At 32.4% G+C, this 17695-nt stretch overlaps 1 protein-coding gene across 1 annotated transcript in view; it reads right to left on the reverse strand.

Moving 5' to 3' along the window:
* Window positions 1-17695, reverse strand: part of LOC126890346 (uncharacterized) — a 481113-nt gene that overhangs the window by 27819 nt on the left and 435599 nt on the right. The window contains exons 8-9 of the mRNA XM_050659218.1: window positions 3092-3268; window positions 735-921 (exon numbers count right to left, since the gene is read on the reverse strand). Of these exons, the coding sequence (XP_050515175.1) occupies window positions 735-921; window positions 3092-3268 (364 nt within the window). The remainder of the gene's footprint in view (window positions 1-734; window positions 922-3091; window positions 3269-17695) is intronic.

The raw sequence follows: 17695 nt of genomic DNA on the forward strand, positions 1-17695 counted from the left end.
CTAAGAGGCAAAAAAGTTTTAAAAACGTTGTGTTTAACTAATGGTACTACAATAATGAATTAATTGGAACGTATACAAAAGTTTGAGGGGTTTAAGGGATCAAAACCCCCATAAAATTATTATGGGGTGGATAAATATCACTACAATTTTGTTTTAAGATGATCCTGCCATAAGAATGATACATGTCCATTTTTAATAAAAATTCTTTAATAGTTTTCGATATATTGAAAAAAAATCGATTTTCATTTTATAACTTCAAAGGGCTGTAACTTTTTTTATGAGCACATTTGTACTAAGGTAAGTTAGGTTCAATCGAACTATTTTTGACTCCAGAATGTGTGGTATAATTTATGACCAATCTTTTTGGGACACCCTGTATATGAGGTATAGTCGGTTCGCTAAACTCAGACACAACCGTAGTAAACTCAGACAACAATAGGTAGTAGTTCGCTAAACTCAGAAAACAATAGTTAGTAATTTTGCCAATTTTGGGAAAATTGGCCAAAAACAAAAAAATTACATAATAAAATCGCTAGACAGTTGTGTCTGAGTTTAGCGAACCGACTATATATATTATGATTTTCGTTGCTTAAAGGTTCTTTTGTTAGTTATAAGTGCATAATATGCACAAATATTATTTTCTATATATTTACGTTAACTTGTGGTCTGTTGTTCTCACAGAGCGTATGTAAGAAATTTTAAACCTTTACTAAAATAAAAAATACAAGTTATACCTGGTATAGGGTCTTCGTGTCCTATTGGTTCCCTTGGTTAACTCAACACCGCGAATGGTAGTCGGAGGTGGACGTGTTGCTCTGGTCCTAGGTCTTGTTGTTGATGTTGCTATTGTGCTTGTTACTGAAGATGGACGTTTTGTTGTTTTTGTCGGTTCTGGGAGGTGAAGTGTTGTAGTTGTTGGCACTAAAATTTAATTTTATTATATATGGTGACTAGAGGGACTAAAGCCATAAAAAAGACAAAAAAGTAGTTATAATATTTTAATTCTTTAATTGAGTCGTCTAGTTCAAAAACAGGCCATGTGCAAAAATTTTTAAAGAAAATTACCTACAAGCTAAAGTTTCTTAAGAGCTTCCTTCTGATACATGAAAAATGTTCAAAAGCGGCCATTTACCACACTTAACCTTCCGATGACCAATGGAGGTAAATTGTGACCCCAATGTATGTTTTTATTTGATAAATTCAGAAATATTTTCAATTTTAAACTCACTATTTTTTTATTTAACTTTAATTATTATCCTAGATACCCTCATATTTTGTAATAAAAAAATTCCCTATATTTTACGAAAAAAATTCTGAATTTGGGCTCAAAGACGAACTCCCTTGACCTTCCATGTTCCAATTTTATATTAAGTAAATACCGTCTATTATGTTTAATTGTTTGTAAGAAACATTCCAATATTAAAAAAAAGTTGTTTGTTAAACCCGTGGCGACGTAAATTAATGTATATTTTAAAATTTCTTTACATAGTTCTATGTTCAGATTGATGATTCCTGTTTTGGTTCAGTTGTGATTTAAATATGTTTTACTAATGTTTATTTATCATTTAAGATACAATACTAATATTAAAATTACGAATACAATATTTTATTTCTTAAAACAGCTTATATCCCATGTCAATTGTTATTTTTGACTTGGGGTCATTTTTTACCCCCGTTGGTCATCCGTGTAACAAAAAAAGGTTGGTCATCGGAAGGTCAAACTAGACTCAAAGATGATGGTTAGTTATAATAATAATAATAATAATAATAAATGTCTTTATTAGTATTCCAAAAATTATACAACAAAACAAAAATATTAATTGGTCTGTAGGGCGAGGTTCAGCTTGTACATCATTGAAGGACAGCAATGTACAGCTGCTCTTCCACCTAACCCCCAGGTTCCAAAACCGGCCAACTTTACTAAAAAAATCTTCTTCATTTTTGTAAAAATTGCACTTTTTGCAAATGGGCGGTTTTGGAAATAGACGAATCAATTGACAGTCTTGATATGAAAATTATATCTAGTCTATATTGAAATCCAACTGCCAATGTAAGAGTTGACTTCCAGAACACCCGAGATATCAAAATACACACCGGAGTCCGCCAGGGTTGCGTGCTGTCCCCACCACTCTTCAATGTACATAATAAATATCCTCAATAATCTAAAATGAAGTGGTATTTAAAGAAGCGCTCTCAGATTCAAGACAAAGCATATTTATCAATGTGGAAGTTTTGAGTACCTTACGTTTTGCAGACGACACAGTAATAATGACAGATAACAACAATGATTTACAGAACGTAATGCAACGCATTACGGCAACTAAATGAGCTTTCTTATTTCAAATGGGATACCCTGTATATTGCGTTTTGAAATCATTATGAAATACTGAATATTTTTCATGTGGATATTCCCTATACCTAAATGCCGTAATTTCGAAGTTATTGCTATAATTACTTATTTTAAAACAAAGTTTAAAACATATTATATCTATATCAATTTTTTCTGCCTGGGAAGACATTGTTTTAGGTTCTTTGGACTAATGGGTACAAAAAAGGTCTTCTGTCATTTTTCTCTAAAGTTGGTCGTTTTCGATTTATAAATAATTTAAAAGTGAAAAACGATAAATGACGAGATTCAAGGCTCAAAAACACAAGTAGCAAATATAATTTTTAAAATTACGAAGTGCCTAAATTCAAGCTCAAACCTTGTTCTATCAGATCCCCATAATAATTTTGGCATGTTTTATTACAAAACATTTGTTTTTTAAATGTTAATGAATATTCAGTCTGCCCAGATCGAAAAAATTGATCTTAATAATTTGTTTTAATTTTTTTTTAATAAATGTAGCGATAACTCCAACATTACGGTATTTAGTTATACGAAATATTACATGAAAAATAATGAGTATTTCTTGGGAATTTCAAAATGTAAAAAAATATGCAGGGTGGTCCATTTGAAATAAGAAAGTTAATATCGGCCGCATTAGAAGACCCTTACCTACCAATATCTATATAAATCGTACAAGCCGTCTCAGATATTTGGGTCGTTCCATACATAAAACTCACTCTGTATAAGTAATATTAAACTTACTTTCACATGCTGGCGGAGTGTGATCGTACTGCCCATTAGCCAAACACGTTAAAATTGATTGTCCTTCCATGATAAATCCATTACTGCAACTGTACTGAATACTGGAGCCATAACTCGTTCCATTGGAAATATCAACCACTCCATTAGCAATTTCTATTGGAGGCTCACATTGCAATGCTGTAAGAATAAATCAAATATAAAAATTAAAAATTTACTTAAAAAAATATTCATATATCGTATAGATTAATTATATCTGCAATCTGCAGTGTTCATAACTTTCCAATATTTTATGCAAAAAATATAATCAAATATTCAATATTAAAATAGTTTTACTCACAATCGGTTAGTAATTTATGGATTTCTAACCTTTGAAGTAATCAGGAAGCGACTTATTACTTAGTTTACTTTCCCAGCTAGCCGGGAAAGTACTTTCCCGGCTAGCATCTGTCACTTTTCTACCTGCACACCTTTAGCCACGCACCATTTACTGTATAGTTCATAGGTGTTTTCATACCTCTCCCTGCTTTTTTCAGAAATTATTCCTTCAGTAGCTCTCTCTGCAGCTACCCGCAGTTCTGGTGGCGTACATTCAAATTCACTATCAGACATTTTTGTAAAATAAACACAATTTGATTAATATGTACAATTAATGGCGTCGTGTATCGCCTAAATGTCAGATCCAACAAACTTGTTTTGTTACCTAGCAACGATCTCACAGGTTACTTAAAATAATTCATCTTATCACATAATGAAAATGGATACAGATATTTGAAACGAAATTATTATTGGTAGATTGTGAGTATTAGAAATCCATAAACTACTAACCGATTGTGAGTAAAATAGTATACAAACCTAGCAGGAACTCATTCTAGCCTCGCGTCTGTAGTTTACCTCGGTGCTTCGCACCTCGGTAAACTACCTTGCCGCTCGGCTGAAATAGAGTACTTTCCCGCTAGGTATGTAATATACTATTACAACTCTTTTTGAAGTTATACTTCTTTACGATCGAGAGTGAAATTTTATAATCCAGGGCGCATGCGCACACAGACAGTATGTATCTTTCAAGATATGTATGTATCAGAGTTGTCAGGGCAAATAAGTCATTAAAAGAATATAGTGTTTTAAGAGTATAGAAGTATTAGTGTTTTTAGTAAATGTATTATTTATTATAATTTTTGTGTCTTTGGATTTGTCTTCCTCGGAAGTAACATAATAAAATATTTATTATAACATTTTTATACTTCACTTGTTCTATTTGTCACCGTGATGTGTAATTATATCCGAAACGACACTTACAAGGGGCTTGATAGCTTGGTTGGTAGAGTATTGGACCAGAGATCGAGAGGCCCCGGGATCAAATCCCGAACGATTCATATTCTTTTTTTCTTTTAATTTTTGGTATCGTTTTAATAAAAAAATTTTAAGTGGTAGCTAAGAAAGTTAGTTTAATATTTAAATAAAATACAAATAACCTGTTAAGTAAATTTATTTCGTTAAAATTATATAATAGAAGTATAACTTTTTACGTGCGTACAAAGTACACACACTTTCTTTTTTTTTTTTTAGTTGGCTGATTCCAGAGGTCCAACATACATGTAATCTGCTATTACGAGTTGGGACTTTACGTTCCCAAAAAGTTATCTATTTTTTTCGACTTATGGTTCGCTAATTTTTAACTTTTTACAATTTAAACAACAATTTAAATCCAACTACTGTTTGGTTCTGAGAGTATTAGTGTAAGTACTCTAAAGTTCAATGAAGATGAACTGATAAGTCATAAACGCCGTAAACATGAGTGGCGCATAGAATATTCCAGCTACAAAAGAGCTGATATGAATATTACGTGGCGCGAAAATGTATTTTCATTTTGATGGAAAATAAAATTCTAGTTTTATTTTGAAATATTTTTCCATATTTGCTAAATTTGAAGTAAAACGCGCCCCAAAAGAGTAACTTTGGTACAGTTTGCATTTTGAGGCTCTTTTGTGGCGCGTTTTACTTCAAATTTAGCAAATATTATGGAAAAAATCTTTCAAAATAAAACTAGAATTGTATTTTCCATCAAAATGAAAATACATTTTCGCGCCACGTAATATTCATATCGGCTCTTTTGTAGCTGGAATACTCTATGCGCTACTCATTTTTACGGCGTCTAGCGGTTTTTACCATAAGACAATCCGAGTTGATATCCCAACCGTCCTATTAGTTAGGGCCGGCAAATGAACTCGGATTGCCCTATCAAAGTTTGCGTCGTAACCACTACATAAACCATTTTGGTGATAATGGTTAAATGTATTATACTTTTGAAGCTCGATAACTTCTGAACAGCTTAACCGATTTTGATCATTAAACATGAGTTTAAAATGTATTGACAAGTAGTATCTGATGCATCCAAGGTAAAAGATGATAATTGGAAGGATTACAGGAATTATTGAGCTTGAAAAACCGTTTTTCCCATAAGAAATAGATCTGATCATACTTATGAAGCCTATAACTTAAAAACTCGAACTTTCACAGATATGTGGTATACATCGTTAGCCGCATCTGAAGTCCTCCTACAAACGGTTAGTTATTGGCGCAATTCGTAAGTTGAAATTTTGAGTAATTGTCGAAAAACCAAAATTTTCAAAGTTTAATTTTTAAGTTTTTTGGCTATACTGAGCCGTGAATGGGTATGATCTTGACCGCTTAGGCACCATTTGAAAGCTTAACTCAACGCTATTGATTTGTTGTATTTGCAATTTTCCTGTCTCTTCTTGAACCTAAGATATATACGTCCAAAAAATATGCCATTTTGTATCTACTACAGCTGGCTTATGGGTGGTCAAAAGTCACAAACTATACCGGTTCTGAATTGGCCCTAGTCCCCTCTTGAAACCCAAAAAAAATTCAGATCGGTGTAACTTTTCCACATACGTACATACATACATAATCAACAAACATTTTTTCCTTTTTAAATAAAAATTGAGTCATACTTCTGAGCTCGGTTACAGGGTATAACCCATTTTAAAAATTAGACATGCGTCGGAAAGGTAATGATCAGTTCTATCAGAAGCCGTAAAGGTTGGACTTTAGTTTTTGAAGTTTTTGGGAGTTTTGAGGACGAGAACGAAAAACAGACCAAAAATGGGAAGGGCCGTAAAATCCACACCCTTGGATCAAAATGGAGAGTTGGCGTATGGATGGGCGAGCCTTGTCCTAAAGTACATATAAGATGATTTGGCCCAATTTTCAATTCAGTCAGATTTATAAAATCGAAAATTTCGTGTATATAAAAATATAGTGTCGCACCTAGGGGTATTGTACGCAACTAACGAGAACTGTAGTTCTCTGGTAATGTTTAATTTTCAACTAAATTACTTATATCAATTACAATAGAAGTTTTTTAAGTTCCCCAGAAAACGGCAGTTCTCGTCAGTGGCAGTATTGATCATGTCGCTTTCCAACGCATGTCCAATTTTAGAAATCGGTTGTACCATTCAAAAGTCACCGAGCTAAGAAATGTGACTTGATTTCTATTTAAAAATTTTAAAATATTTTTCGATATGTACGTCTGTGGAAAAGTTACATCGATTTGACTCTTTTTATGTTTCAAGAGAGGGTCAGAACCGGTGTAGTTTGTGAAAATTGGTTTTGGGTAAATGTGTCTTTGTCTAAAAGAGAGAAAGAAAAACTACAAATACACCAAATCAAATCAATGGCGCTTGAGTTCAGATTTCAAAGGATCAGACATACACACAGCTCAGTTTAGCCGAGTAACTGAAAAACTGAACTTTCAAAAATTTGATTTTTCGAAAATTACTCAAAATTTCCATCTACTAATTGCGCTAATACTGAGCGTTGGTAGGAGGACTTCAGACGCGTCTTAAGCTGTATACCTCATATTTGGAAAAATTCGAATCTTTAAAGCGTGTGACACACACGCAAACTTTAAGTACGCGGGTTTAAAGATCGCGGGCTTACTCGGCTCGCCGTCGGTGACACACGGCAGACTTACTCATAACTCATTGCGATGTCGTCAAGAGAAGATGCTTTGTGCTATTTAGAAATTTTATCAAAGGTAATACCACGAGTCCTCTAAATTTTATCGATAAATTTTTTTGTTTTCACGAAAACTTCTTTATTTGGTAAAATTACGAAAACAAACCGAATGATAAAATCACGAGTCCGAATGACGAGTGATTTTATCCATTTCGGTTTGTTTGAGTGATTTTACCCTAAATAAAGAAGTTTAAGTATGAAAACGAAAAAATTTATCAAGCAAAATTTAGAGGACGAGTGGTATTTGAAAAGATTCTTTTGTGAACCAATATGTATTATTAGTAAATACGGGTATCTGTGAAATATTTTTAAGACAACTAGGATCAATGTCGTAAGTAGGTTATAGATAAATTATTTTATGATTTAAAAATGAACCAATTTATTTATTATGTTGTTAATATATAAAAAAAACTGTTTAAATCGAAAATGAACAATTATTAAAAACACAATTTTTATAACTAATATGAGATTTTCCAATGTCGTTCGTAACGTCTAATCTGTCGTCACTTTCAGTATCATTAATTACAGTCGCAGTTGATGTACTAACAATGCACTCAGTTGTAGTAGTTGTTCTAAGTTTATTAATAATTTTTTTATGATGTTCTTCAATAACTTGTAAATAAGGTTTTAACGAAGAAGCTGTGGCATGTCCAGTTATTTTTATTGCCTCCTGTTCTTGAATTCCTGCCTTAACAAGATGAGATACTACACTGGATCGGCTTGAATGATTTGTTATTTTTCGGTTTTGTGTGTCCAATCCTCATTTTTTGCAGAGTTCTTCAACCATTTAGCCATTTCATTTGGTCCAATGGGAGTATTTTTATACCATATTCCATTACCTGTTTGCCAGTATGGATTTGGGGTAAGGAAAAATCTATCGCTGGTAATATTTTTACCACGCTTCTCCATGATTTTTTTATATAGTCTTATTGGGCACCTTTCTGGACCTTTAATGTTTGGTGTCAGCCATTTTGAATCCAAACACTTTTTTTGACCACCTTGGCATTTTTTTTTTTTGGTAAAGATTGGATTATATTCAATCCTTCCTGTTTCTTTGCCGGCATTATTTATTTTATATCTGAAATAATCAATTCTACAATGAACACCCTCACCACCGCGCCATGCTAACTCGTAAGAGACAACATGAAAAAATTTCATCTCTAATCCTAGCGGATTATTTTCATCGCACGAGTCTATAATACTCAAATACTCTTTTTCATCCAGCGCTATTGCTTATTGTTTTCTTTTTTCGGGACGACTTTGTAACTCTTTCCTTTTTGCATTTCTCACGTCTCTTGCCTTCTTAAATTCAATGTCGATAAACGGGTTAAAACTTATATTAAACTCTGAAAAATATTTTTTTTGAATAATTTTGGCTGTTACATTCCAAATAGTTTTAACAGAGTATTTCTTGTAATCTTCACCATTCATTTTCTTCATATTCATTCCCCAATCTTCAAGAACTTTTGCAATTTCTTGAATACTTGTATTATCATTCAACTGATAGTTCCTTACTGTGCAAAATTGCTCAAATTGTGTCCAAACATACCTTTTTGTCTTAATTTTATTTTGAGGCGTATTATTTTTTAACAAATCTTTAATTTGTTCATGATTATTGTCACCAAATCTAACGCTAACGTCCATTTTGTTTAAATTAAATTATGACGATGTTAAATCGCGAAAATTTAAATCGGTCAAAATTGCGCGGCCTACTTGATTCGTGGTCTTACCCAGCTACGCTGGGTGAGTTCACCACAGTGCAGTGGTGTAATTGGTTTTGCCTAACCCCCAGGTGAATGCATTTTATTTAATTACTATTCACCCGTGTTTTTGTAATAATAAAATAGGAGAATGTAATTTTAGAACTATTTTACTAATTCTACTATTACAATGTGTATTTTAAAAGTAACTATTGTTCCAAAATATTACGTTGTAAATATTCGAATCCTTTTATGTGATAACACTGGTTTGTCGAAATCGGCAACAAAATAGAAGAATTAGTTCTGTGTTCTGTGTACGGTTTACATCGGTTCTGTTTATGAAACGGACGTGTATCGGACGTTTATGAAAAGTTTAGAAATATTTATTTTGAAAATAAAAACTGTAGAAAATCTGAGTATATCGTGGTTAGTGTTTTTAAAATATCTATGTACCAGGGCTCTTCATAAATTAAGTTAGTAAACACAGGTATGTACGTATTATGTGAAATTTAGGGTACCTTAAGTTTTATCAGGGAAGATACTGTTTTATCAAGGAAGAGGCTGTTTTATCAGTATTACACTCAATGATTGGCTAGAACGACGCGTGGTGATTGGCTGAAAAAACAAAAACGTCAGAATTTGACAGGTGAAAAAATAATCGTATTATATTTTAAATACTAATAAAAAAGACGATATATTTTAATTTAATACAAGGTAGGCATAAACAAACAAAATATCATAGATAAGAGGGTAATATTTTCATCAGGAGGATAAAACAGCCTATAAATAATTAGGTTTACTCAAAAACAAATAATCAAAAATAATTTAGTATAGCTTTAATAATGTTTTACGGTTTTCTCAAAACTTATAAAATGTAACTTGCCTCCTTTGAAACGATTGAATTATTTCTAGTCAATTTGCTTAATTAGTGAAAATATAAGTGTAACTTTAAACGCAATAACATGATGGCTCGAGGCTCGCGGCTCGTGGCAGTGATACACGTACGGGTTACGAGTAAGATTTCAAACTTGTTGGATCGACGGAGTACTTACTCGGCGGACTTAAAGTACGCGTACTTGCTGTGACACACGCGCGAAAAAAGTCGTCGAGCCATAAGTTCGCGTACTTACTCGCGTGTGTGTCACGCTTAAGTTATAGGCTTCATAAGTATGATCAAATCAATTTCCTATGGGGTAAAACGGTTTTTCAAGCTCACTAAATCCTATAATACCTTCAGATATCATACTTTTCCTATCAGACCTTGGATGCATCAGATACTACTTAACAATACCTTTCAAATTCGTTTAACCATCATCGCCAAAATGGTCTACTGGTTACGACGCTAAACTTGATCAACATATTCCGAATAGAAAAAAAGATCTAATGTACTGTGACACTATTTATAGTCCGCTCACAGCCTGGCCTATTTCTTTCCGAAGCTTCTCGTCGTTACGAGATAAAACTATTCCTTTCCACGGCATTCGGAACGAGGGATACCGTTACCAGGCCAGTCAGTTATCGACGCGTAATAATTATTGTATTTAGAATCGAGTTGTTCGCCGTGTATTTTGAAATGTATTAGTTATTGAAATTATTATGTTTCAGTTAGTAAAATCGTAAATTTGAAATTGTAAATAAATTAGATATGTTAGTTTGAGTTATTTGTAAGTATTAAATAAATTAAATAAGTGCTGTAAAATAAAATAATATAAAGTAAGTCTTCCTTTATTTAAATTAAACTTAGTGCCCCAAAAACAGTCTAGAAAAAATAGAAAATCTTCATGGAATCCTAAGAAACCTCTTTTTAAAAAAAAATTGTGCATGTTTTGTGAGTGATGTACCAGTTTTAAATTTAAATGTTTTTACACCTTAACAAACATTAACACAAAATAAAAAACAACTGCATTTAAAAAGTTTTGAGACAAAAAACAACTGTAGCTACAAAAAAGATCATCTACAACATAAGATTTAGAATTAAACTAGTCTGCCTTTTGATGGGGCTGGTGACTTCCGAATATATCTTTGGCTGTAGAACAGTTCCAAATACTGATATCTAGTAGTTTGTATATGTGAAGACTATATTATGTACTGGGCCTGAAGATGAAGCATAAAATGTATGCTTGGAAACCGCTTGCCTCATGATTTTATAACAACTAATAACATACAAACTATAAGATTGCGAGTATTGACTCATTTCCTTGTCCAGTAGTATAATGGACTCACATTGGCAACCCTTTCATCATGTATAAATAATAAAATAGTAAAGTCAACCGCGTAAATCAGTACAGTACATTCGATGGGCACAAATATTTATATTGAAAAAAAAAATAATAACTCGGATTGCAAACATTACATTAAGGATACAAGGATAAAAAACCGCTAAACGCAGTAAAAATGAGTGACACACACAATATTCCAGCTACAAAACAGCAGATATGAATATTACGTGGCGCAAAAATATATTTTCATTTTGATGGAAAATAAAACTATAGTTTTATTTTGAAGGATTTTTCCATAGTATTTGCTAAACTTGAAGCAAAACGTACACACCACACCATACGCACCACAAAAGAGTACCTTTGATAAAGTTTGCAGTTTGAGGCTCTTTTGTGGCGCGTTTTACTTCAAATTTAGCAAATATTACGAAAAAATCTTTCCAAATAAAACTATCATTTATTTTTTATCAAAAACATGGTATACAGTCAACTCCCGGGAACTACCCCGTTTTAATATATGAATAAGACCAGGCAGCCCGATCAGGGAACGCAAAACTGTTACGAAAACCTCCAAAAAAATAAAGGAAGGATGAAAATTTGGGAATAGGTAGTTGAAATTGTCTATTATTATATAAGAAAAAGTTTACAATTCTACATCCCCTTCATTTTACAAAAATTGGGAAATACGGGGTGAAAAATATTTTCTCGGGAGTGAAAAAATATACGTTCAAAATAGGTCTGGAATTGGATAAAATTACTAATTCTAAGCAACTTTTGTTCTATAGAGTTTTTTTCACTAAGTCAATACTTTTCGGGTTATTTGCGAGCGAATATGTTCATTTTTAACAGAAAAGAACATGTTTTTGGACGTTTTTCGGAGATAACTCAAAAAGTAAGTATTTCAGCGAAAAAAATATTCTTAGCAAAAATATAGCTTACAAAAAACTGAAAAAAAATGGTGTATGCTTGAGGTCTGTAGACCCAGTAGAAACAGAGTTGTAGCTAATGAAAAGTAGGTTCTTCGTCATCAAATTCCAAATCGAATATTTCAATGTAAAATAACCAAAAAATAGAGCACTTTTTGGGTTATTCATTATATCTTTTTTAAAGTGTTTAAAAAAGGTTTATTTTTGTTTTTTAAAAAAACTTCTAACATTAAAAGTAAGTGAGTTACGCTCAAAATATTGTTGGTCCCTTTTATTTTTTGGTAAAGAAATGGCGAAAATTACCCCTTAATTAGCTTTTCAAATAAAATTAATCTTTACCGCTTTACAAGTTACTTTATTTATGTAATGGTTATATTATCTATAAGATTCATTAGTTCAAAGTGCTCAGTTTTAATAAAAATTGGGTTTAAAATAAAAAAAAAATTATTTTGAAAAAAATCGTAATTGTTTATGGAATTAACTTAAAAACAATTAGGAATACCAAAAATCTCAAAGAGTAATGAAATGTACGTTTTGCTTTTCTGAATATTTTTGATTTTTTGTTTTCTTGTTAGATGAAAATTGGTTATGCTATGGCTGTTCAAAATTTGCCTAAACTAGTGATTAGTTACTCGTTCAAGCCATTTTAACTACAGATTTTTCAAAACGAAACACTTTGAACCGATGAAACTTACAGATCATATAAATAATACATAGACAAAGTAACTTGTGAAGTGGTAATGTTAAAATTTATATGTGATGTTAATTAGGGGGTGATTTTCGCGATTTTTTTACCAAAAAATAAAAGGGACCAACAATATTTTGAGCGTAATTCACTTACCTTTAATATTACAAGTTTTTTTTAAAAACAAAAATAAACCTCTTTATAAACACTTTAAAGAAGTTAAAATTAATTTTCCCCTAAAAGTGCTCCGTTTTTGGGTTATTTGACATTGAAATTTTCGATTTGGAATTTGACAAAAAGAAACTACTTTTCATTAGCTCCAACTCTGCTTCTACTATGTCTACAGACCTCTTGTATTCACCATTGTGTTCAATTGTTTATGGGCTATGTTTTTGCTAAGAATATTTTTTCGCTAAAATAACTTACTTTTTGAGTTATCTCCGAAAAACTATCCAAAACATGTTTTATTTTGTTAAACATGAACATATTCACTCGCAAATAACTCGAAAAATATTGACTTAAAGAGAAAAGTCTATAGAAGAAAAGTTGTTTAGAATCAGTCATTTTATCCAATTCTGGACTTATTTTGAATGTATTTATTTCATTTTCCCCTCCATTTTTGTGAAATGGAGGGGATGTAAAATTGTAAACTTTTTCTTATATAATAATAGACAATTTTAACTACCTATTCCCAAATTTTCATTCTTCCTTTATTTTTTTTTTGGGGTGATATTGTTCTTTGATCGGGCTAAGGCGCGGATCTAGAAATTCATAATAGGGGGGCAGACTTACCTCAATAGTCAAATATTGTATTTTCCAGATTTAGTCATACGACTCACACTTACTCTAAGGATAAAATACACTATATAATCCCAGATACCTACGGTATCAAAAGGATTGATAGACAATTCAAGATATTAATCTCACTGGTCGTTCTTTACCATAAAGATTAACCTTTCTACCATCAATGGGTAGGTACGCATGGATTATCTAGTAAAATACAAATTTTTATATTTTTATTGTATCGCTTATCTTATCTTATCTCAAGAAACGTGACTTTTCATGAGATAAGGTTTATACCTAGTGTAATGTATTTGCATTTTAAAATATTATTTTTGTTATTTTTTGAATGGAGAAAAATAGTTCCGTTGTTTATGGTTCCACCGGTACCCGAACAAATGCGCCTGCAGATTATTTTTCAGAGAAGGGTGTTTTATTAGATTTTATGGCTTCTTTCAATTCTTTGGAAGCGGCTGTCGTGTAATTTAGTGTTAAAGTTTAGAGTTAGCAGAAAAATATAATAAATAATAAAAAATACTTATAGACTAAATACAATAGAGGGGTCCATGGACCCGTTGACCCCCCTGTATCCGCGCCTGAATAAGACTATATATTTACATTGTTGTAATTTCCCTCATCTTCCAATTTTACTAAAAATAGTTGAGGTAGCAGGTGTAGCAAACACCGTGCTAATAATCGTTAATGTTAATACCTTCCCTTAACATGTTCTCAGCTGACAATACTTATTTCGTAAAAGTTAAAACGGTGAAGGACATCTAAACAGCAACTCCGTAGGAGAGCCATAAGATTATACGTGCTTTTCATGGCATTCTTAACATTCATTCCATTCGCACATGTTTACCCTTCTACACGCATAAGTGCTTTGCTGTCTATCCTTTGGGACAATCTTTACAAATAAGGGTTTTATAAACTGAGGTCGACCGTTCGTCCTGGGAGATTTCACGATTTTATTTTTCTGTGAGATCATTTGATAGGGCTGTAAGCTCTCCTTGTTCGTTTGTAAAATACGGGATTCTGTCTTGATGCCGTCGGCCATCAGCTGTAATATTATTTTGTTGTTTTTTTAATCATTAGAATATAAATATAATATACACACATCGCAAAAGTCTAGGGATTCTTTTAGAAAGAGACGTCTTCTTTAATTGTTTTGTATAAATAATAATTGATTCGTAGTAATTAGTAGTATTTAATATACCTACAAGAAAATTTGTCGAAATATTAAATATAACGACAGTGCCTTTATATAAAATTAAATATTTATTATAAACTAGCTGACCCGCCGAACTTCGTAGCGCCTTATAGAATTAAATAATTCAATAACTAACAATTAACAGAACCAAAAAAATACTCAAAAATATTAGGTATATATGAAAAAAGTTGATAATATAATGATCGGGTGAAGAGCCCGAGTCCCGAGTTAGGTAAAATTTTATATCATTTTAGGTACCGTAAGAGTCTATACCTTAAATAGTAGAACCTAAAAAGAAACATATGAGCACTATGCAGTAAGGTGGAGCGAAATTTTTTTTTTCATAATACCCTAAAGCCTATGTGTAGAAAAGTTGCCTTTTACTACCAGTATTCACCAAAAAAAAATCTCAGGTCAATAAACTTAAAACTTCTACTGCCCAAACCGCTTTGAAAATTGTAATTTTCCCTATATTTAAAAATATATATGTAATATCTTATTATTGTCACTAATATCTTATGAATAATTATTACTGGATAATTACGTAAAGAAGGTATTACAAAACATTCCTAGAACCAAATAGCAACTCAATATAATGACCTTGAAACAATACTAAGGTACCTGACCCAAATAAGACCTCAAAGCAATGTAAAACGAATGGAAGGTTTATGCTCTTTCATTTTACTATGGTACAGTTTATCAAATTTTAATACTTTTAAATTTATAACGGTTTTTTCAAAATCAGTGTTGTGGGATTTATTGGGTACAGTAGTTCCAAAAAATACCCACCAGTTGATCCAAATAAGGCCCACCTTTTTTTTAATTGTTATTTTATTTTGTTCTGTTACTGTGTGTAAAATTAGATATAGGTCTGGATCCCGCGTATGAAAAAAAAGTTGATTAATAGCAAGCTGAAAATATGTTAATAGCTTAAGGGTGTCTAGTCGGACAAACTTTGATATATGGGAACACTGGAACAGGGGAAGTTTTAATTGTGGAACAGGTTAAAAATTTGGAACGGTCAGACCACGAAAACGGCACATGTATTTTGTCCGACAGAACAGACTTAAACTCTCCGAACAGAGATTAAACTCTCATGCAAAAATCAGACTGCTATTTATCACCAAATGGGCGTTTTAATGAGTGGAACATGTAGAGCATGTCAAATGACAGGAATTATGACAGGTGATAAATAGCAGTCTGATTTTTGCATGAGAGTTTAATCTCTGTTCGGAGAGTTTAAGTCTGTTCTGTCGGACAAAATAAATGTGCCGTTTTCGTGGTCTGACCGTTCCAAATTTTTAACCTGTTCCACAATTAAAACTTCCCCTGTTCCAGTGTTCCCATAAATCAAAGTTTATCCGGCTAGACACCCTTAAGCTATTAACAAATTTTCAGCTTGCTATTAGTCAACTTTTTTTTCATACGCGGGATCCAGACCTAATACTGTTAACTATTTTTGGGGGTGTTTTATTGAAAGATATCCATTAAATAAAGGCATTTATTAAATCAGAAACATACGTTTATTGCAATATATCCATTAAATAAAGGCATTTATTAAATCAGAAACATACGTTTATTCACATTTAAGAAATTTTACAGTTTTGTAATAATCCGCAGTGTAGAAATCACACTTTGGACAAACAAATGTAGGTGTTTTGTCTCTGCTGGTTAATCCTAAACATTCTTCGTGTACGTATTTAAGGCATTTGGTGCACAGCCTCATAACTGCTATTCTGTCCTCTTGACACAACTAGCAAAACCAGCTCTCTTCTTTTTCTCATGAGTTTGAAACCTTAGACTGCAATCCGCTTGGACCTGCTTCAAGAATATCTTTTAAGGAATGTTGAATTTTTCCTTTATCTTTCTTTTCATTGAGGGATTTTAGTTTTATATTATGTTCTCCTTTTTTTGGTTTCGTCTGTTTTCCTTTATCACTAATACGTTTTTTGTCTTGATTTTTATCCTTTTCGGTAAATAAAGCTTTACTTACTGTAACCGCTCTATAATTTAAGTGACTTTGCTCGGGGCTGGACAATTTTCTTTTTTTATTTTAGGTGTGGGAAGAATATCCTGAAAGGAAGTCTACCTTCGTCATTACTGGAATCATCGTGAAAAGATAAGATAACGGAAACTGAAGTTGTACTTGAATCTGGCGAAGAATAAATCTTTCTTTTCTGACACTTTTTCTTAGAGGGGTCTCGTTCTTGTATCATTGGTGCCTGGCTGTCATCGGTCTTGTGTAAGCGATGGAGTATCTTCTTCATTTAGTTATCTCGCCTCGACAGTTCAGATGGAGCAAATGCTTGTTCCGGGATAACATAAGGGTCAAACGGATAGATGCTTGTGGCACGAAACCCAATTGAAACATTATGAGGTGTGCCAGCTCTTGGCCAGACTTTGGAAAATATTTTTCCGAAAATTCTTTTATTAATCGTACACCCTTCGTCAGTTTTTGTGATGGTCCAGTACAACAAAACCTCTTGGTCCCAATATTCTTCAAAAGGCTCAAATACAGATTTGCCCATCGACTGTAGCTCGTGTGTAGTGTTGCTAGGAATACAAAAAAGTGTAATGTCATGGAAGTCAGCTGCATCAACAATACCTGCGTCTAAGTGAGACTTAGCTCCAACGAAAATAAGTAAAACGGGACCTTTGAACGTGGTTTGAACTTTGCAAAGTGGTGTACCCATTTTATAAAGATTGATGTTGATATGTCCTTAAGTACCTTAACCATTGTTTAATTAATAAGACCACTGTCGATGGAATAATTCATATTTATTACTAAAATGTTATTCAATACATTTTACATTCAGTTTTCTACAACTACTCTTGCCCCGTTGTTGTCTGCTCTTTTTCCAGTCCGTATGGAACATCATCGCAGAACAGTAAGTGCCAGATGGTCATCTCTCTCAGAGCTACCAACTCACTTTTAGCTGTGTTTACACTTAAAACATCCCAACTTATCACCCTCGCCCTTAATTTATATCTACCCAAATATGATTAATATGATTATGTAAAACCTAACTGAACAATTTTTTTTTGA

The sequence above is a fragment of the Diabrotica virgifera genome, chromosome 8, assembly GCF_917563875.1.
Source record: "Diabrotica virgifera virgifera chromosome 8, PGI_DIABVI_V3a".
In the NCBI taxonomy this organism is placed as follows: Eukaryota; Metazoa; Arthropoda; class Insecta; order Coleoptera; family Chrysomelidae; genus Diabrotica; species Diabrotica virgifera.